Consider the following 22,182-nt stretch of genomic DNA (forward strand, 5'->3'; position numbering starts at 1 on the left):
GTGACTGTGAATTTCGTGGGCGAAAAGCGGCAGCCCGTTTTTGCACAGCAGCGTCCCACAAGCAGCGGTGGATTGAGTGACCAAATTATTATCTGGGGGATTGTTGACTGGGACACGGTGGGAGAGAGAGAGAGAGAGAGACATTCCCGCTTCCAGTGGTTCTTGGAAGTTTGGGATTTGCGGGTGACTGAGACTCCCTCGCAGAGTCTGTCGCTGACCTGATTATTTTTGTCTCTCTCTCTCTCTCTCGATCGATTTTGGGGGGATCAGTTCTAACCATGTGCTCGGATGATCTTTTGAACTCGTTGCTGATGTGGGCTGCGGGGAGGAGGGGGAAAGGGGTAAGAGGGTCAGGGGTCGCTTGACAGTTCACATGCTCCGAGCAGGTTGAACTGTCTCATTGGCGTTGATCATCGGTGCTGATCTGCTTGATTTCATCCAGAGGGCAACAACTGGGACTAGAATTGGCCTCAGCGTCCCTGAGCTAGGAAACTGGATAGATTTCCCAATTCCCAATCGCTCGCTCGTCCCCAACCGTCTGCCCCAATTCCTTCCCCTGTTCTTCTGCTGGAACACGGCGGTTGGTGGGACACCGCTGTGCGCAATCGGCTGCCGTGCTTTGCCCACAAAATGCACAGTCACTACACTTTACAATACATTCTGTTGAGCGCTTTGAGGCGCGTCTCAACGATGTGATAAGGCTCTGTATCAAATGCAAGGGTTATTATTAGCAAGGACGTGTGAGTGTTGGGGGGGGGAGGGAGGAGGCGTGGGGCTTGAGGCTGGCTTTGATGCTTCGCTGCTCCCCCCGCCCCCCCCCCCCCCCCCCCATCCCAAGGTTGAATAGCCTACTGGCATTGCTCCTTAGGCTACTAACAAACAAAATAAAAGGCCCTTTGGGTGAGGGACTTGTGCTCATGCAATGACAACTCAGGCCCCTTCACGAAGAGCAGAGAGAAAGAATTTCACATGGATGAGATAATGATTGCTTGCTTGTGCAATGGAAACTATTCCATCACCGTAGTGTGGTCATCTGTGTGTGTGTGTGTGTGTGAGTGTGAGTGAGTGAGTGAGTGAGCGAGCGAGTGTATGTCTTTCTCTTTGTCTCCCTGCCTTTGTCTCTCAGTTTCTATCTTTGTCTCTCACTGTCTGCGCCTCTTCCTGTGTTTTTTTTCTCTCTCCCTCTCGCTCGCTCGCTCTCCGTTTGTCTTTTCTCGTCCCTCTCTCATCCTCCCTCCCCCACCCCCCCACCCCCCCCTTTTCCTTTCTGCACTAATCTCCTCTGTTTGCCAGTCCCCGTGTTTCTGTGTGTGTTCCCCCCCACATTGGTTTCTGACTCTGTGTCACAGTCTCTCACTATAATTCTGTGTGTCTATATGAACTCGTGTGTGTGTGCGCGTGTGTGTGTCAGTCTCGCTCTTGCTAAGTCTCTGTCCCTTGCTTGGCCTCTGATTTGGTGTTGTGCGTGTCTCTCTGTCTACCTCTTATACTCTTTGTAGTATTATACGTGTGTGCCCCTCTCTCTTTATTTAATAATAATCCTTGCATTTGATATAGAGCCTTATCACGTCTTCGAGACGTCTCAAAACGCTTCACAGGATACACTGTGGAGTGACTTGACTGTGGTATTTTGTGGGCGAAATGTGGCAGCCGATTGATTTTTTTATTGTATTTTTTATTTTTATTTCTTTGTGTCTCTCTCACACTCTCTGATTTTGTCTGTGCGCGCGTGTGCGCGGGTCCCTCTCTCTGTGTCTCTTGCACTCTGTGTAGGTTTTATCTGTGTGCCTCACTCTCCCTGTGATTTTTGTCTGTTTGTATGTGTGCGTGTGATAGCCCTGTCTCAGTAGTGTATTACACCTCGCTGGTATAACAGTGGAATAGGATGTTATGCAGATCTGAATTTGAATAATGCCAGTGTGTGTCCGGGTGAGGTTGATTTATCCTCTTTCCTCTAGACATTCTCTCCAGCCGCCGCCTTGCATTCTGTAGGCTTTCTAATTATTTCTCTTCTCTCGGCTCCAGCCTAAGGACACACCGCCTCACTCCGCTCCCAAAGTCTCTTAACTGTCTCGCTCCCTTTGTGTTCCTTTCCCCCTGCAGTTTCAGACTCTCGTTTCCTGTGCTATTGTCTTCCGTTCTCTGTAGTCCTGAACCGAGCCCAGTTTTCAGGCTGGGTGCAATAAGACAGGAGGAATCATCAACAGTATATTAAAGTGTCATTCTGTTCACCCAAAAGCACACAGTCACCCAAAAGCGGACTTTATAGTATACCTTGCGAAGCACTTTCGGACGTCCCGATGCGAAAGATGTTTCAGCAAATGTAGGGAATATTATTATGGAGTTCCGTAGGATAACTGTCGGCACGCTCACCTCGCAAGCGAGAGGACCTGGGATCGATTCCTGGGCAGGGCGAAACTTTAGGCAAGTTTCCTTACTCCACACACACGCACATGCACACGCGCACACGCGCCTCTGTTTACCCGGCAGTAAGTAGGAACTCGGTTGTTCGTCAACTGGACGATGGCTTTCCTGGGGTAAAAATCACTCCCGTTTGTGGGACGCTGCTGTGTGCAATTGGCTGCCACATTTTGCCCACAAAATACACAGTCACTCACTTTACAATATATTCCATGAAGCGCTTTGAGTCGTCTCAACAACGTGATACGGCGCTGTATCAAATACAAGGATTATTATTAGGATAAATAATATCATGAAACAGGAAATGAATGGGAATCTGATACCCCCCCCACCCCTCCCACTGTGACGAGGTGTGTGTGTCAGTGTGTGTGTCAATGTGCCTCTTAACAGTTGGTGGGAGACACCACCGGAGTGTCTTGTCTTGTCCTCTCTTGTCTACCAAAGCTATAAACAAGGGCGTGTTTTTTAAATAGCGTTTCTGGAAGGGAGCCATAAACAATGTGTTTTATATGGGGGTGGAGGGGAGGGGTGAGCGGCCGTTGGTGGGGAGGGGAGGGGTGGAGGGCTGTGAAGGGGGAGGAGGAGGGCGTTCAAGTGAAGGCAACAATTTATCTACAATCGATTTTCTCTGAAAGAGAAATGGAAACCGAAACATGGAGAGGTGGGGGGGGGGGAGCTCGTAGCGAAGCCATTCGGCTCATCGTGTCCGTGCCTCCCTCTCCCTCTCTTCTCTCTCTCCCCCCATTGTTGACCAAGTCGCCCTTTTATTTATCCTCCGCTCTTTCCGTCTCCCTCCTCACGTCCCTGAATGTTTTGACTATGATTTTGTAAAGGATGTCCTGCCTGCTGATGGCGAGGAATCTCATAGAGTAGCAGCAGCTCATAACGGGGTGGGGGGGGGGGGGTGGGATGGGGGTGGGGAGAGGAGGTGGACGAGGGGCAGAGGATGGCGGTTGTTGATGTTGGAGAATTATATGGTTTTATTAGTGAGCGAGTCATAAACTGTGAGTGTTAATGTTTAACACACAGTGACCTGGAAGGGTGGAATATGCTTGAGCTGAGTAAGAAACGAGTGGGGGGGGAGAGAAAGGAGGTTTTTTTAACCCATTGCGGACCTGCCATAACACCAATGCCTCAATGCAACCCCCCCTCCCCATTTTGAATAAAACAGTAAATCCCCCTCCCCTCCCACCACCCCCGCCACCCCACTTCTTGGTAGAAGGTCGAGAAAGGAGTGAGCAAAATTGGCTGATTACCCACTCCCCCCCCCCCCCTCCACCCCACCCCCCCATACATGATTAAACCACCCACAGAATGCACAGTCACTCCACTTTACAGTATATCCTGTGAAGCTCTTTGAGACGTCTCAAAGGTGGGATAATGCACTACGTCAAATGCAAGGATTATTATTATTAAACTCCTCCCTCCTTACATATTTAAGTTCTTCCATTCATTCTGTTAGATCGTGGCTGATCTGTACCTCAACTCCAAAGTACAAAAGGGGGAGGGGGAAGAGGAGGGGAGAGGGGTATAGTTTCAAAGGTGGCAGAGAGAGTGGGGGGGCTGTGGGCGTGGGGGAGGGGAGGGGGTGGGGGAGTTAACCAGGGCTATTGTGGGAGATTTATTGCTTTGAGGAGTGAGTGCAAGCGAGGGCAGGAGGAATGCCAGTGTGGATTTGGTTGTGTGATGGAGAGGGATCTCTGGGGCTTGTTGTGTGTTGTGTGTGTGTGTGTGTGTGCGCGCGTGCGCCTGGGGCTCTCCGAGATCTGCCTGCGTCCACAGACTGTTCATTGTCTTGCAAATGATTTGTACAATACAGTAGACGGGAGTTCAGCTGTGCTGCCCTTGCACTGATCCAGACCTTTGATAAATGAGCATGAGAGCCAGAGCACTGTCTGCCAGGGACTCTCCTGGGTCCAAGGGCCCAGCACAACGGGAAAGCTTGCCAGACAGTGATATAATAATAATAATAATAATAATAATAATCCTTGCAATTGATGCAGCGCCTTATCACGTCTTCACGCTTCACAGGACACAGTGTTGAGTGAATTGAATGTATATTCTGTGGGTGAAACACGGCAGCCAATTGTCAATGACAAGCTACGCGCTTTTAGCTGGTTAGACTCCAGCAGTTACCCAGAACGCACACTGGGCTCCCCCCAAGCCTTGGCTCTTGCCAACCTGTGCCTAATACTTGCTGGAATTGGAGAAGCAGGATGTGTCCCTCCAGGGGTCGAGAGAGAGTTGAGAGCACATTCCATTCCAACAATCTTATCTCTGGGATTCCCATGCGTGGGTGGGAGGTATGGAATTCTCAGTTTGGAGACTCTTAAGCAACGGCGATGGGTTTCCGCGTGTGTCAGACGCCCGGCTGACCAAAAAAAACAAGTCCAAACAAAGACAGAGCCAAGGACCAAGTTGCCAACCCACCAGGACTTGGGTACCAGGAACATTCATCGAGGGGGACGTCAGCCTGGGTGGATGGGGGGGAAACTCTATATAATTAGTGGTGGCCAACAAAATAGTCATACAAATAACAAATAATATGGATTTAGGCCATAAATCAAGAAACACTTAAGCAAGAAAGATGTATTTTGTTAGCCCAACCAACTCTATAATCCTCTCCTGGGACCTATTGCCGTCTGAGATCTCTAGAGATGAATCCTTCAATTTTTCTTAATCTTAAAGCGTTGTGTTTTGAAGCCTTGGTTATGGAGGCCTGGAACCAGTCTCCTCCCTCCTTCTTTTTACCTCTTTCTTCATCTGTCCACACTCTAGTCTCTTTCCATCTCTGTTTTTCTTTTCTCCCTTCACACTAACCCTTTTTTTTCTCTCTCTCTCTCGCTCTCTCCTCCCCGCTCTCTTTCTGGCCCGGATATGAACCCAGGAACCAGAGGTGAAAGATCGAAGGTGGTGTGTGAGAGAGTGAGTGAGCGAGCGAGCGAGCGAGAGAGAGAGAGAGAGAGGAGCCTTTATCCCTCTGTGGACAGAGTTGAGTTGAGGCCCCAGAGGTGAAAGGTTTTTGTCTATCCCGCTGTTCCGCCCAATCATTTCTCTCGAACAGCACTGAAGGAGAGAAGCAGTTGGAATAAAATTTACACCGGGAGGGCATTGCTTGGTTTTAGTAGAATTCCTGTGAAACAAATCCATTTGGGCTTTTTCATTCCCTCTGTAATTTTAGATCCAAGTATATCCTGCTTCCTGCCTTAATCGTTCGCTGCACTAACTCCGTCCTCTCACTTGGCCAGGCCGCGATCAGACGCACAAGCCCAGGCTAAGAGCCTAACTTCTCGCTGCTGTTATTTTCTGGCTCCTTACAAATTAAATGCAGGAGGTTCGGGGAAACAAAACGCTATTGCATTTGATGGCAGTAATAATATGATAATAACCCTCGCCTTTGACGCAGCGCCTTATCGCGTCTTCGAGACGTCTCAAAGCGCCTCGGGGAATATACTGTGAAGCGAAGTGACTGTACGGTACATCTCTTGGGCGAAACGCGGCAGCCCAATTGCGCACAGCAGCGTCCCACAAACGGTCGTGGATTGAGTGACCGCATTATTCTGCTTTTTTAATTTTTTTTAAAGAGGGACTATTACCCCTTTGATACAAGACCAATGACGTTGAAATGTCTCGAAGCGCTCCGCAGGGAATTTGCCGTCAAGTGTAGTGACTGTGTGTGTGTTTGTAGGCAAACGCAGGATGCGATTTGCGCTCAGCAAGCTCCCACAAACAGCCACGAGGGGTGGGGTGATCAATCAAAACTGGTCATGACACCAGGGAGAGAAAAATATACCCTTCTCTTTTTGAGTTAGCGCCATGGGGTCTTTAACGTCCAGATGAACCGGCAGACTGAACCTCATTTTAACGTCTCAGTTAAGGAATAGCACCTCCCCACTCCCCCCGCCCCCCTCACCACCCTCTCCTCGGTCCCCTCCGCACCCTCAGACCCTCTCCCTCCTGAAATCTAGAACGCACAGTCCCAGAGAGGAGTTGGAGGATTTAAGAGACGGACGAATACTTAGGGGAGTCAAAAACTTACAGAGGACACAGCTGGAAAGTGAGGAGGTGGGATTGGGGAGGTTTTAATGGAGTGAGTGGTCTTGGCGAGCGGGCTTGTTGGGCTGAATGGCTTCTCCTGCTCCTGATTTGCTCCGAAGTTGAAGGCAACGAAAGTGTGAGCAACCAGGGGTGGGAATGAAGGTTATTTGAAGCGTTGGTTAATTGGTGGGGGTTTATAGTGGGGGTTGAGCAATAGGGGTCACATTCATCTAAAAACAGCCTCGCCCCCACCACCCCCGCCCCACTCCCCCCACCCACCCCAGTTAGCACAGAATTCCTATAAAACCTTTTGACAATGGAGGGACAATATTTCTGTTGAAGATTTGTGGAGAAACGTCTGTTTACGTGTAGTCAGTCCCGCACAATGTGATCTTTGTCCTCGTCCTGCTTTTACAACAGCGCGTAAGGCAGATGCCCTCTCCCACCCCATCTGCTGTGTCTAGGTCTCTTTCTGTGTGTGTTTGTGTGTGTGAGAATCTGTCTATGTTTCCCTCCTCGCTGTTACACGTCGTGTGTCTGTGTTATGTGTGTGTGTGTGAGAGAGAGAGAGAGAGAATCTGCGTGTTTTACTTTAGTGTCGCACTATCTGTCACGCTATCTATGTGCGTGTGTATCTCTGCCTCACTTTCTATCCGTCTATGGCTTTGCGTGTGTACATGTGCATGACTCTTTTCGCGCTGTGTTAGACTCTGACCTTGTGCATGTGTGCATATGTGTGTGTGTGTGTGTGTGCGCAGGAGACACAATTGCTTATGTGCGCGCGTGTGCGTCTGTGAGCGTGTTGGCCTCTACGACTGGTATAAGTCTCTCCCCAGAACCATAGATGTACACGGAAATCATTTCAACCCGTTTCCCATCCCCTCCCTCTCTCCCCCACCACCCCCCACTCTACCCCCCCGCCCCCAACCCCCACCCATAGTTTACTACATTTTTGTCTGAATTTCTAACACAGGCACGAGTCACAAATGCACTCCCAGGGCTCGGGTGTAATTGCAGAGTGTGTTAGCAGCCTCTCGTGGCAGAAGCGTGCACTGCAACAACAACAACTTGCATTTGTACGGCGCCTTTTCACGCCGGGAGGACACCCCAAAGCCCTGGGACGACAGCGAGTGCCTTCGGAAGATTTGGTTTCTTCCCACCCAACATGCACCCACACATGCACACACGCGTGCACACGCACACGCACGCACGCACGCACACAGAACTCCCCAGGATTAAGCCCCTCCTGCTAATTTTTTCGGCGCTTCGCAGTTATTTCTCCACTAAAAATCCGCTAAAAATGTCAAGGCTTTAGTCTGAAGGCGTGACCTGTGCTGTACCTTTCCAACTGGCCACTGGTCACACACCCACACACACACACACACACACACACACACACGGGTCTTGGCATCAACGGGCTGATCCCCTTATGGGAATGAGCAGTGGAGGGGATTAGAGAAAAACACCTTCCCCTTCTAGAAGTTGGTTATCCCATAATGAGTCAGTAACAATAATAATAATAATCCCTGCATTTATCACGCCATCGAGACGTCTCAAAGCGCTTCACAGGATATACACTGTAAAATAAATCGACCGTGTATTTTGTGAGCGAAATGAAATGAGTAATGTTTTACCCACCTCCGGTAAAGGAAACGCATTGGTGACATTAACAACAACAATAATAATCCTTGCATTCGATGTAGAACCTTATCACGTCGCGCAGACATCTCAGAGCGCTTCGCAGGGCAGCCCTGCTGTAAAGTGGATCGACTGACTGTATATTTTGCGGGCGAAAATGCTTCAGGTGATGCAGATTTGTCGGTTAATGAATAAAAATGGGCAAGCAGAGCAGAGTAGACCAAGATGGGAGCTAGCCGGGCACTAGGACCTGTGGATGTTGTGTGTTTGTGTGAGTTGTGCCCCCCCCCAACCCCCCCCAATCTCTCTCTCCTCTCTCCCCACACCCAACCCCCCCCCCACCTTCGCTCGCTGTGTTCGGGTCTAATTCCTCATCCCCCCTCCCCAGGGACCAGCTACACACAACGCTCGGCTCGCAGGCAGCCAATGACGTGCCCGGCTCCTCCGCTCCCCCAGCGCTCATGATTAATTAAGTGGTAAAAAGAAGCAGATAGAGCCGGAATGCAGCCTCTCTCCACACAGAGATAACAAGACTGTTACATTCCCCCCCCCCCCCCACCACCACCATCCTTCACCCCTACAACATCGCCTCGAACCCCCACCCCCCCCACAACAACACCAAACCGACTCCTATCAGGGTCCCGCGTATTGCTACCCCACCCAGCCACGGATATAATATCTGTAGTCAATGGTAAATCATCTCAATATGAGTGTGTTTATAACAAAGTCACTCACACTCACTCTCTCATGCACTTACTTTGTCTCACTCACTCACTCACTCACTCACTCACTTACTCCCTCACTCTCATGTACGCTCGCTCATTCTCTCATGCGCACTCATTTTCACTCTCACGCTCACGTTCTCACTCGCTCGCTCACTCACTCACTCACTCTCTATCTTCACTCACTCTCACACGCTCACTCTCCTCACTCACATACTTTCACTCACTCTCTCTCACTCGCCTTCACACTCACTCACACTCTCACTCATTCACTCACTCACTCACTCACTCCGTGTCTGCTGACAGCAGTGATTTAATATTACACTGAACCGTGCATTTGAGAGAATGTCTTATTGTATCACTTGTGGCCTCTCACCCCCCACCACCACCAGTCTGTACCTTATGAGTGAGCCCTGTCCGTCACAGCACCAATGTCCATACACACAGGGATGAGGAGGGTGGGGAACCCTGGATGAATATTCCCGGCTATCAAACGCTCACGTGTGTGACAGCCCGAGTGTATAACTCGCTGTAGCTAAATCTGGGTATTGTAGAGCAGGGCTCGCTCGGCAGGTCAGGTCTCCGCGGTGCCTGACGCTACAGCAGGAACGTGCTTCCTATTGCTCAGGGATCCCGTTTGGATCTCTGTCCTGTCCCTTGGCTGCACCGCGCAAGCCGCCCCTCGCGGCAGGAGGCAAGTCTGAGTGGCGTTTCGTAGGTGCAACGCAGAGCAACCTCCGTTATAGCTAACACGGTGGCCAAAACCGTGAGCGCTATCGAACGCCAGAAATGGAGCATGAGACAAAATAGCCGACTTACAGGTCATCAGGTAATTGCTGGGTGTCGGGGGAGTGGGGGGGGTTGGGTGGTAGGGTGGTCGGAGGGAGGGGGTCACATCCTACGTCCTGCTCCTGGGCGCTAAGAGAAAGAAGCGCTTCTATTATTATTTTCTGCGTGAAATGACTTCAATAACGCTTCATACCCGCCTTCCAGGACGTTGGGTCACTGGTGACATCGCTTCTTATGAGCCAACGACCTGGAAGACGGCCATTTTGTCGTGTCATTTTGAAGCGAGTCCACTCCATGCCGGATATTGGAAGTGTCCAGGGGGAGACTCTGGACTGAAAGTGAATGTTCTAGTGAAGCACTTATTAAGAGTTGCATATCTTCCGTGGTTGTGTCCTAAGCCAGAAGATTGGAGGGGCCCCACCAGAAAACAATGGGGAATGAAAACCCTGACTGTCCCCCCACCCCCCCCCCCCCAAACCAGGCTGAATTTTAAGGGGGATAAATTCAAAACAAATCTGCGGAAACACTTAATTCAATGAGCGAGGAGCAAATGTATGGAACAGGCTCCCTGGGGAGATGGTGGAAGCAGAAAGTGTTGATTCTTTGAAAGGCAAATTAGATATATTTCTGTTAGGAACCAATATCTCAGGATACAGTATATAGTTTGGGAGCGGCGGCCAGGATGGTGGAGGGCGAACCGAATGGACCTTGGTCTTGTTTTGTCCAGCAAATTCTTATGTTCTTAACTCAACAATTTCCTAAATTCTAGAATCTCTGAAACGCTAAGAAACTGAAGTAAATCTAGAGCTGGCGCAAGTTCTTCCCCCCACACCCCCACCCCTCCCCCACCCACCCCCATCCCCCAGTGCAATATTTCCACTCTGCAGCAGAGAAACCGAGCAGAGCTTGAAACCTTTATTACAATCACAATAATCTTTGCAACTGATAGAACATCTGCTATGCCCGAAACATCTCGAAATGCATCGCAGGGAATTGCTGTCAAGTGACTGTTTGTAGACGTCATTTTGGGGGATTTGGGGGGGCCAGGATCCTGGGAGAGAGGAACTCCCTTTTCTTTTCAAATAGAGTCATGGGATCTTGGCAACGAGATCTTGAAGAGGGACCTCAGTTTAACGTCTCACCTGAAGGACGGCACCTTCGACAACGCACAGCTAGACACGAGCGTCAGGCTCACCTGTGATCTCAGAGTCACCAACGTGAAGCTCTGCATTGATCTGGAAGCATGAACTCAGCTCTGCTCCTGTGCAGCAGGTCATGTATCTGCTGCTCCCAGGAGGCTGGGGAACCAGGGCTGATTAATATTTCTGCGCCGTGTTGCTAATTAACGCTGTTAATTTCGGCCAATTAGCAGTACACGTGTTGCAATCAGAAGTCGGACTCAGCCAACGCAGAGACTGGGGGGCTGGGAGTGGGAGGGGGCGGTGGGTTTGCTGACGTTACACTCCTGGTGGCCAAACTGTTTGGTCTCCGACCTAATCAATGTTCTCCCATCGAATACCTCTCGATGCACAGCCACGACCAGCGCCGCTCAGTAGCAACTGGAAACAGGACATTGATTTTAAACAGACTCACTTAGACTAGTGCGAGTGTTCAGCCAGACATTTCTTGACAGCCCCTCAAAGCCACTTGCAGCCCAAGGGCCATGGGTTGGCCATAGAGAGTGGCATAGAGGGGTGTAGGGGAGAGGTATAGAGGGGTGTGGGAGAGGGTAATAGAGGGGTACTTACTGCAATCTGGCTGTACAAAGTGACACACACACACACATGCTGTACATACCCACACACTGTTCGGGGGCTGATGGTAAGGTGGATGGGGGCCGTGGTGTTTATAGGCAAGGTATGATCGTCACAAGCTGAGGCGCCTGCAGCGATGTGGGCTGATGGACGCAGGGCACAGGGCCGGGCAGCGCCCCCCAGGGGCCAAAGGGTCAATGTCACCCCGAGGCCGTGGGCGAGAGGCTGGCGAAAGGGTTAATCCCACCAGCGCCTCTCGCTTGCCACTTGCAGCGAGTGGGCATCGTGCCCAGCACCCTGCGTGTCGGAGCAGGGCTGGGAAGCAGGAGAGGTTCCCTGACAGATTTGTTTAGAGTTAATTAATTTACCTGATTGAGGCAGCATCTGCTGGGAACCCGGCACTCGCTCACTAGCGAGAGAGAGGGAGACATTCCCCAGATCTCTGTCGGAATTTGTGACGGATTTAAAAAGGACCCACGTAGCTCTCTTCCCCTCCCACCTCGTCCACCACCCATAAAGCCCCTCCACCCCTTTCCCCCACCACTCCACCCCCAAAAAGTCCAGCTCTAGGAACTCCCCACCAATACTCCCAACAACTGTGTTGTCCTTGGGGAGTCCCGTAACATGGTGGGTAGCGCTCTTGCCCTTGCAAGCGAGAGGACCCCATGGTACAAGGCTGATAACACCTCCAATTCACACAGGAGGTTGGGACGCAGTGTCCTTTTGCTGTCACTAGGTGTCTCCACTAGAGCATTGGTACTTAACCTGGTGAGTGAGCAGATGCTCCCTTTACAGCTTCTTAAATAATAATGATAATCCTTCCATGTTATGTAGCGCCTTATCACATCTTCGAGACGTCTCAAAGCGCTTCACAGGATACACTGTGAAGTGAATTAACCGTACGTTTTGTGGGTGAAACGCGCCAGCCAATGGCACCCGGCAGCGTCCCATGAACAGCGGTGGATTGAGCGACCAAATTATTATTATTTTTAATTTTACCTATGGAGTGATCCTCGCCCTAACAAACGGATAAACGTGGACTCACGCGGGGACAATGGTAAAACTCTCTGCATCCTGGCAAATGTTGTGAAGCCTCAATTCAATGTAATAATCATATCATAGTAATCCTCGCATATATAGCCTTATAGCGCCTTGTCACGTCGTCGAGACATCTCAAAGCCCCTCACGGGGTACATTGTACAGTGGGTTCTGCGTATATTTTGTGGGTGTAGGTGCAAAGAGCCTCATCTCTTTCGAATAAATAAAAATAGATGGCAATACTTGTATTAATAATAGATTTTACCCGCGTGAAAAAAAAAACAGCTTCACAATTGGATGCAGGTTGCAAATTGTCAGCGCTGTTATCTTGGGGGCTTCTGTAAGCTGGAAGCACAGACAGGTCTCCTGGGAGGGTGGTGGTGGGGTTAGTGAGGGGGGAGAGAGAGAGAGAGAGAGAGAGAGGCTGTGAATGATTGACAGGTGAAGGGTTTTAATGGGCATTTGAGAGGCAGGCAAGGTTGAGGTTGTCATGACTACTTGCAGCCTGGAGCCCCCTCACCTGATAAGCGATGGGGAGGAGGAGGGGGGGAGAATTTGTCAGCGAGCAGGTAGACTAGTCAACGAACCCCCACACCCCCACCCCCACCCCTCCCTCCCCTCCCATCTCCCCTCCCCATCCCCCCACCTCCTAAAAAAAAATTTCACAGTAAATTTTCTGACTAACACAAAGTGACTCCGGAACTGACGCCGGTAGCAAACCATTTCCCAAGAGGCCATCGACTGCCTGAGACAAAGGGGAATAAATCATTGACTTTTTCTCTTTCTCTCTCTCTCTCTCTCTCTCTCTCTCTCTCGTTCTCTCCCCCTCCCTCTCCCTCTCTCTCTCTCTCTCTCTCGCTCTGCCCGATTTAAAGAGTCTGCTGTTCTCTCCACAGCCTTTGATATATATTCTTTTTGCAAATAAACCGGGTGGTTTATAGATTTCGTTGACAACTCCTCTTGCCTCTGTGAGTATCAGCCACGGGGGCACATTAAACCCAGAGCTGTTTCCACTCTGCGTTCAACACAAATGGGTGATTTTATTTCTCTCCCTCCACCATCGTCCTCCCCCTCCTCTATCCCCCTCAGGGGGAGGGGAGAGGGTGATGACAGGGTCAGGGGGAAGGAAAGCAACGGAAAGGTTTCTGTCTTTAGACTCAGCAAACACAGCGGTTTTCACTTGCACAGCATCCCAAAACCTTTTGTGCAGGAGAACGTCTCAAAGCGCTTTGCAGACACACAGCGGAGGAGTCCTGTAGTGTAGTGGTTAGAGCCCTCGCCTCGCAAACGAGCGGACCCGGGTTCGATTCCCGGGCAGGACGAAACCTTAGGCAAGTTTCCTCACTCCACCTCTGTTTGCCGAGCAGTAAGTGGGAAGCCGGTTGTTAGTCAATTGCCGGATCATTTTCTGGGGGTAATAATCCCTCGACGCAAAAATGCGGTCAATCAATCCGCAACTGTTTGCAGGACGCTGCGGTGTGTAATTGGTTGCCGTGTTTCGCCCACAGAATACACAGTCACTACACTTAACAATATGTTCTGTGAAGCAAGCACTTCGAGACACCTCAGCAACGTGATGAGGGAATCAAACCTGGGTCCTCAGGCTTGCGAGGGGAGCGCTCGAACCAGTACGCTTCAGGACTCTGCTTTTTCTCTCTCCCAATGCCCTGGCTGGAAATTCCCCCCCCCCCCCCCCCACCCCACCACCCAAATAAAATTGGTCAGTCACTTTGTGGCCATTCATGGGATGGGTTGCTGGCCATAAAGTTTGCTGCCGCACCTGTCTGCAAAACAACACAGTCGCTGCGGAAAGATTCAGTCGGAATTTTCAAGAAACGAGCTCGTGATTAAGAGGCTGCGTTCGAGAATTCTGCCCAATTTCTGCGCAATCTTAAATGTTAAAGCAGTTGGGCGGGTGGGGGAATAGAGTTAGAGACGGAGGTGGGGGCGAGGGGTTTTTTTTTTTGACGGTGGGGGGGTGGGCGGAGGGGAGGTGAAGAGGGGAAATTGTCAAGTGAATGATGCCAGGCTGTTTCTGGAGCATTGCACCGATGGGGCGGGTGAGCGGGGAGGCTGGGGGGGGTTGGGGGCTGGTGGTGGTGTGGGGGGGGGGTGGGGGGTAATATGTGAGGGATGTTTTCAATTGGCTGGTTTGTCAGGAACCTTGGTGCTAGCGAGAGAGCGAGAGAGAGAGAGAGAGCTTAGATGTTCAGTGCCATTAGTATGCATGACCAGCTCTGAGCAAAACATTCCCCGTTGGCTGGGGAGCCGCGAACGGCTGAGCGCTGAGTGGGAAGGATTGCTGAAGGCAGTGAAGGGTGATCACCCTGACTGTGGTGGTGGGGGGGGGGGGTGGGGGTAGGGGTGTGAGGGGTATGGGGGTGGGAGTGGGGGGGGTATTGAGGGGTTGGGGGAGCACAAATGGGTTAGAGAGCCTGTGTAGGAGTCAGAGAGACCGATTGCTTTGTGTCTCCTGCTTTGTACGCTGATTAACCCTTTCACCAACCCTTCTCCTTCTCAACGGCTCCTTTTCAGCGGCTTATATTGAGGAGCTCGGGGAGGGGGAGGGGGTGGGGATGGGGGGTGCAGGCAAGGGTCTTGAGTTCAGGATAAGGCCTCTTCCACTGGTCCAAACGTGAAGGACCGTAACAAAAAGACCTTATGCTGTTATTTGGAAGAAAGATGGGAACTTTCTACTGAGATTCTTTTAAGGCTGAGATTCCTGCCCCGTACAAACTGACCAGCCCTTGGGATGTCCTTCCGACAAATTACATACACATGTCATTTGTTGTTGATGCTGACCAGAGAGGGAGGGAGGGAATGGCAGACAAAGGCCTTCAATGGAGGAGGTGTCAGACAAAGAGGTTTGTTTGGACAGGGACAGGTCAGGAGGGAAGCAGTGAGATTGTACTACGAGCACCACTCTGTGCTATGAGCCACACATCAAAAGGACCCGGTCAGGGGATCTCCTCACTCAAGCCCTGCAGGCCCTAGTGGTAGGTTGGTCCTAGCTGGGCAAACTGTGCTTGAAACTTCCTTGACTTGGCAAGCTAAGCCCTTTTTCACTGGTTAATACTCCAGCTCACAAACCCCCCCCACACCCCCCCCCCCCCCCCCAACTCACAATCTGGGCATCACCCAAGCCTTGGCTCTTGCCAACCTGCACTGTGATGGGTTTCAACGTGCGTCGGACATCCGCCTGACCAAAAAAAATCTTGACAATGTGACACTCCCTAACCCCCCTCCCCCCACTCCCCCCTAACGTACCCCTCCCACCACCCCCCTTCCTCCTCCCCAAGCAATGCACTCGAGCGTCAGCCCAGACTGTGAGCTCAAATAGCCTCAATGTTGGGCTCGAACCCACAACCGTCTGATTCGGAAGGGAGAATGCTGCCGACTGAGCCCGTGTGATCTCGGTGGGACGCTTTCTCCCCCCACAAAAAGCTCTGGGACGTTACCCTGTGTGAGAGACGCTATAGAAATGCGAGCGGTTGATCTTGTTGTTGGATCCTTTCAAATTGAGTTGGATGGATATTTGTTAGGTCAGGGGATCGAGGGGCAAAGGGGGGTAATTGGGATTGAGGTACAGATCAGCCATGATCTAATAGAATGACGGAACAGGCTCGAGGGGCTGAATGGCCTCCTCCTGTTCCCATGTTCCCCAGCTCCGATTTTGCTCCGGCATCTGATCGCGTTTTTTCCTCTCGTCTTCTTTCCCACAGAGTGCGGCGGCAGCTCCCAGCCCGGTGCTCGGCAACATGGCGCCCAACGACGGCATGCCAGCCGGCCCCATGCCCCCCGGCTTCTTTCAGGTACTCGCTCAGGACGGAGCTCGTGTGCGCGTGTGTCGGGGTGAGGGGGGGGGGGGGGGGGGAGGGGAAGCTCGGCAAAGATAGGGGGGAGAGGGTTCGGTGAGGGGGAGATCTCGAGGACTCGTGACTTAACCTGTTCAGCGGTGACAATTGATGGGTTGTTGGGAAAGCCTGGCCTTTGACTCCTGCCCTGAGCTCATGCTGTGCTCTGCTTCCTGTCTACACACCAACACTCCCCCACCCCCACCCCCCATCCTTCTCCTCCCCCCCTCGGCTGGTTCTCTCCTTTGCTTTCTCCCTCTTTCTTATCTTTCCTCTTTCCCTTCTCTCTCCCCCTCGCTCTATCCATCCTCGTCTCTTCCCTTCACCCCCCCCCCCCCTCCTCTCTCTTTCTTTCTCTGCCTCTCTCCGCTTTCTGGAGTCTCTCGCAATCTCTCTCTCTCTCTCTCTCTCTCTCTCGCCGTCTCTTTCTTCCCTTCTCTATCTCTCTTTCTTTCTCCCTTTCTCTCGCTCCTGTGCCAGTGACACTGAACCCGAGTGGGGTTTAGATTCCAAGGGTCACACTGCCCCCTGCCGGCTACGTGTTGAGTTCCCATTTTCCAACGTGCTGACTTTATTGTTGTTTCTCTCTTGTAGGGCCCCCCTGGCTCCCAGCCCTCGCCCCACACGCAGCCTCCACACAACCCTAACAACCCCATCATGGGGCCTCACAGTCAGGTAAGAACTTCTCCCCCACCGCCCCCACCTTAACAGTAAGAGAAGAAGCTTAGCACCGACATGTGGATCAAGCAACAAACACGCTACTCCACATGCGGACAACATGTCTCGCTGCTCACTGACAACACACTACACTCACTATACACTGCGCTGATAACTAACACGCCATACTACGTGTTAACAACACGCCAATGGCGGCCGGAGCCCTGCCGGGTAAATCTTCGAGGCCTGGTTGGGCGGGAGGTGACCCTGGGATTCCCATCCCTAAACATGTCACAACGGCTTGACCAGCGTTAGCCCCAACATGTCCTTGTCACAGCAGGTTTGACTTTGGTCCATTCAAGCTACAAGGGTTAGATTGGGGGGGGGAGGGGGGGACAGGAGCTGAATTGGGTCAGTGTTTTAACTTTTGTCGCGGTTTCTGCTTTGCTCTCCGCAGCCTTTCATGTCCCCTCGTTACCCCGGAGGGCCCCGGGCGTCCTTACGAATGTCGAGCCAGGTAAGTGCGTGACCTCACCCCCAACCCCCCCCCCCACCCCCAACCTCCGCCACAACCCCACCGGGGTCTTTAACACAACGCCGAGCACACCACCCACCCACCACCCCCTGGCTTTGAGGATGGAGCCAACAGACACTGATGCATCAAGCCCAGAATCTCTGTACTCTCTCCCCCTCTCCACCTCTACCTTCACCCCACACACGCACGCATAGGCACGCACACGCACACGCGCACACACGCGCACACACACGCGCACACACGTGCACACACGCGCACACACACACGTGCACACACGCGCACCTAACAATAGGCTCTTAAGATCAGGACATCATGGAAGTTCCCTACAGTTCACCACTGCCCTCCGGTGGCAATGACTCAGCACTGCAGCGCCCACCGCACTTTCCTGATAGAAATATTTATTTAAAAGTCCTTTGTGCTGTCGTTCCTTTCTTGTGTTGCTCAGTTGGGGGAGGAGGGGTGTGGGGGGTGGTGGGGTGGGGGGGTGTGGGTGGTTGTGCTCTGTGATGGTCGGGGGCGGATGGTGCCCAGGGGGCCAGGATGGTGCAGGGCACAACCGTATCAAAGCCACCGATTCCACTAAATGGGGCATCGCCCCCAGAATTGCTGTGTTGTGTAACGGACGTTTAATCCCAGGCTCCTCTCTCCTGCCGCAGCCTCCTGTAGGAGTTCCAGGATCTCAGGCTTTGTTACCGAATGCCATGGACCCTACGAGACAGCAGGGTAAGCGTCAGCCCAGGAGGCCACCAGCTCTTTACTCTCATCCCAATTCCCCTGCTCTTCCTTCCCCCCCCTCCCCCCCCCACCCCACTCTGATCCCATTCCCCTGCCTCATTAAAGTGGTTTTTAATGCCTTTCTCTTTGTCGCAGGACATCCAAACATGGGAGGTCCCATGCAGAGAGTGACGCCCCCGAGGGGCATGGGCAGCATGCCCCCACAGGTAACCACTGCGTTCATGCTTAGACACCTCCCGTAGGTTCCCCCCAACACCTCCCCTCCCGCAGCTCAAGCCATGAGACCTCACAATAATAGAGCCTTTGCCTGGTTTGGAATCTGCAAACCGCTCCCTGCCACGACCCCTCTCCACAGGCAGCGTCAATGGGGATGTATAAAAGTGGAGATAGCCACTTGGGGAGCAATGGTATTTAGGGGTACAGAGAAAATGCAGGGAAGGTGGAGTCCTGGAGCTCAGTGGTTAGAGCACTCGCCTTGCAAGCGAGAGACCTGGGTTCAATTCCAGGCAGTGCGAAAAATTGGGCAAGTTTCCTTACTCCACACAGAGTCTAATAATAATCCCTCCAAAACAAAACAATAATAAATTGGTCATTTTCAATCCACGACTGTTTGCGGGACATTGCTGTGCGCAATTGGCTGCCGCGTTCGCCCACAAATATACAGTCAATTCACTTTACAGTCTATTCCGTGAAGCGCTTTGAGACTTCGAGAAGACATGAAAAGTGCTATATCAAATGCAAGGATTATTATTATTATTAATAAAAGATCTGTTGTGACCTAAAACCCCTCTCCTCCCTCTCCCTCTCCCTCTCCGTGGGTAAAACCACCACCCACTCAGGTCACATCCCAGGCGTGTAATGAGTCGCTTTAGTTGGGAGTTGGGGCTCGGATTGGGGTTAGCGCCCCTTGGGGTGGGGAGGGAGAAAAATCACAACAGCAAGGAGAATTGTGCCTCCCAACCAATAAGTGTCATTCACATCAAGTCTCGGGGGAGAGAGAGAGTGGGGGTCCGTCCGGACAGTGCCTATTAATCTCCAAACGAGAGAATTCCCAACATTCCTAGGTCTCCCTCCCGTCTCACTCCTTGCTTCCCTCTTGTGTTCCAGGGTTACGGAGGTGGGATGAGGCCACCGCCCAGCTCCCTCAGTGGACCGGGAATGCCAGGAATAAACATGTAAGGTTTCCCCGCTCGGAGGAGGGGCAGTTCTCTCGCGGTGTCTTGACTCCCTCGCGGTCCCGAGTAACAGTGGCTCCAGCCGGGCAGTGCCGGGGTGGGGGGGGGGATTGCTGCGTTACGTTACTCGGTATCTGACCCTGGATTGTATTTGTTTACAGAGGCCCCGCGGGAGGGAGACCGTGGCCAAACCCTCCAAACGCTAACTCGGTAAGCGAGAGAGAGAGAGAGAGAGAGAGAGAGAATGACTGAGGCCATGTGTGCGTCCGTGTGTCGATTTGCGAAGGAAAGGAAATAGTTGGCGGGTTCCCTGGTCACTCTCTGGCTGGTTACTTGCTTACGCTGCCCCGTGTGAAGGGCGCCATTTAAATGCAAGTCGTCGTTGGTTATTCTGTGGCTGGTTACCTGGTGATTAACAGTTGTTTCTCATCCCCTGTAGATTGCCTACTCCTCGTCCTCTCCGGGCAACTATGTGGTGAGCAGCTTTCTGACATTCCCGGTGAAACCCCAGCGCTCGCGATGAGATCTCGATGACCTGTAACTTATCTGTTGTTCAGTGTCCAATAATTCCACTTGTCCAAACCAAAGTGCAAGGTCCACATAAGACATGGTCAATGTCTGGCCCCCACCCCTCCCTAACTGTATAACTGTGGCAAATTGGCAGGTTGGGGGGGGGGGGGGGGGGGCGGGGAATGAAACTTACAAATGGATTCACCTGTAATTGACATTGAATGATCAAATTAGACACGGGTCGAAAACTCAAGAATATTCCTGTCTTCTCTTCCTTTCTCCACACAGGGCCCACCTGGGGGGGCTCCTCCAGGGACCCCCATCATGCCAAGTCCAGGAGGTACGGTTGGAAACTCTCTCTCTGTCTCTGGGTGGGGGGGTGGTGGGGTGGGGGGTGATGGTCGAGTTGTGTGTGTGTGTGAGACGATGCTTTGTATCATTTTGACCGTTGACGTCTCACCGCCTGTCCTCTCGGTTGTTTTTCCAGACTCCACTAACTCGAGTGAGAACATGTACACCATCATGAACCCGATCGGAGGGGGCGGGAACCGGCCCGGGGTAAGTGCCAGCCACGCGCAAGCGCGCGGTGGCAGGTGATCAACACGCGACGACACGCAACTAACTGCACGTGATGGCATCACACGCAGAAAATGCACAGCTGCAAACATTGTACAAGACAGGCCCCAGCCCTTCCCTCCTCCCCACAACCCCCCCCCCCCCCCGCCCCTCTCCCCCCAACACATCCTCAACCAGCACTAATTCAGCATCTTAACTCCCGCGCTTTTTCCCCCTCGTGTTTCAGTTCCCGATGGGCCCGGGAGGCGAAGGGCCGATGGGTGGAATGCCAGGAATGGAGCCGCACCACATGAACGGAACGTTAGGTAATCTTCACTCCTCCGGGTGGACATGGACGGGTTTCACCCACTGTCAAATCCACTTGCCACTGCACTTTAAAATATATCCCGTGACGCGCTTTGCGACCTCTGGACGACGTGATAAGGCGCTGTATCAAATGCGAGGATTATTATTATTATCATCATTATTATTGCAAAGTTTTGAGGGTTTTGATTAATTCTGCAGTTGAGGGACCCTCGGTTTATAACTGGTGCTGCAGCGTCATCCAGTGGCCATATATTTCTTACCACCCTTTCACAGTGCAGTTGTGAGTTTCTCCACGTTAGGGGCTGGTACATCACGGAGAGGCTGGAGGAAGGGAGGGGTGCATTAAAAAGACTTGCCAAGTTGTGAGACCCTTTCACGATGGCCATTAGTTGCGTTGCCAATTTTTCCGTGTACGTTGACTGGTGACGAGAGAGAGAGAGTTCATCTGTTCCTCCCTTGCCCCGTTAAACGGATTAAAGTTTAAATGCCGTGCGTGTGCTGTGTGTAACAACCGGGTATTTGCGTGTGATAACCGTGTGCTGTGTCTTAACCGTGTTTGTGTGTTACAGGCTCTGGGGACATGGACGGGTTGCCAAAGGTAAGGGGGCGCACTGACACACTGCACTTCCCTGGGTGGGGGCGGACTGTACCTGAGACGAGCAATGTTTTAGGGCTGGGGTTGAGGAGGACATGTGATGCAATGAATCCATAGGACAACCTTACTCTCTGCCCCCTGAGTATCGGTCAGGACATGCGTTGGGCTGGGAGACCTGGGGTTGGAGCAGTGATTGGAGCTTCCCTGTTATTGTGTATTGTGGTCACTGAGGAATGTCGCCTCTCCCCCCCCTCTTTTTCCCGCAGAATTCCCCAAACAACATGACGGGGATCAACAATCCTCCAGGAACACCCCGGGACGACGGAGAGATGGGGGGGAATTTCTTAAATCCGTTTCAAAGCGAAAGCGTGAGTATCGAGCAACTGGGGTCAAGAACCTTCATGAAATGATCTCCCCCCCTCCCCCCCACCCCTCACCCAGTTTCCAAGCCGAGGCGTTCGGCTCATTTGGGAGAAGGTTTGTGGGTTCAAGCCCCGCGTCAGGATTTTGAACTCCCAAGTCTAGATTGAAGTTCAGCATTGTCAGGATGAGATGTTAGACCACCGTCCCATCTGTGCCCTACTCAGGTGGACGTTTAATTTCTCTCTCAGCGTCCTGGACGACAATCCCACAGTAAAATCGGTCGTTCAACTCATGGCTGTTTGTGGGCTATTACTGTGCGCAAATTGGCAGTCGCTTTTGCCTACCAAAATACACGGTCACTACACTTAGGGTTAGGATTACTGCGTGCGCACTTGCCACCTGCATTAAATATACTCGTGCGCAGTTGTAGACGACTGATTAAATCGGATTTTCTACGACTTCTACAGTTTGCCTGC

General features: G+C 52.0%; 1 protein-coding gene across 7 annotated transcripts in view; it reads left to right on the forward strand.

Moving 5' to 3' along the window:
• ssbp4 (single stranded DNA binding protein 4) overlaps positions 1 to 22,182 on the forward strand; it is a 50,697-nt gene that overhangs the window by 28,110 nt on the left and 405 nt on the right. For 4 of the 7 annotated variants that reach the window (XM_042342604.1, XM_042342605.1, XM_042342602.1 and 1 more), the window contains exons 5-17: positions 16,123 to 16,212; positions 16,849 to 16,929; positions 17,369 to 17,428; positions 18,103 to 18,169; positions 18,317 to 18,387; positions 19,289 to 19,356; positions 19,518 to 19,566; positions 19,796 to 19,831; positions 20,155 to 20,206; positions 20,354 to 20,424; positions 20,669 to 20,747; positions 21,318 to 21,346; positions 21,610 to 21,711. In XM_042342604.1, coding sequence (XP_042198538.1) covers positions 16,123 to 16,212; positions 16,849 to 16,929; positions 17,369 to 17,428; positions 18,103 to 18,169; positions 18,317 to 18,387; positions 19,289 to 19,356; positions 19,518 to 19,566; positions 19,796 to 19,831; positions 20,155 to 20,206; positions 20,354 to 20,424; positions 20,669 to 20,747; positions 21,318 to 21,346; positions 21,610 to 21,711 — 855 coding nt within the window. The remainder of the gene's footprint in view (positions 1 to 16,122; positions 16,213 to 16,848; positions 16,930 to 17,368; positions 17,429 to 18,102; positions 18,170 to 18,316; positions 18,388 to 19,288; positions 19,357 to 19,517; positions 19,567 to 19,795; positions 19,832 to 20,154; positions 20,207 to 20,353; positions 20,425 to 20,668; positions 20,748 to 21,317; positions 21,347 to 21,609; positions 21,712 to 22,182) is intronic. The other 3 variants (XM_042342601.1, XM_042342599.1, XM_042342600.1) reach the window with 1 other exon arrangement.

This window comes from Callorhinchus milii, unplaced genomic scaffold (assembly GCF_018977255.1).
Source record: "Callorhinchus milii isolate IMCB2004 unplaced genomic scaffold, IMCB_Cmil_1.0 Scaffold21, whole genome shotgun sequence".
Classification (NCBI taxonomy): Eukaryota; Metazoa; Chordata; class Chondrichthyes; order Chimaeriformes; family Callorhinchidae; genus Callorhinchus; species Callorhinchus milii.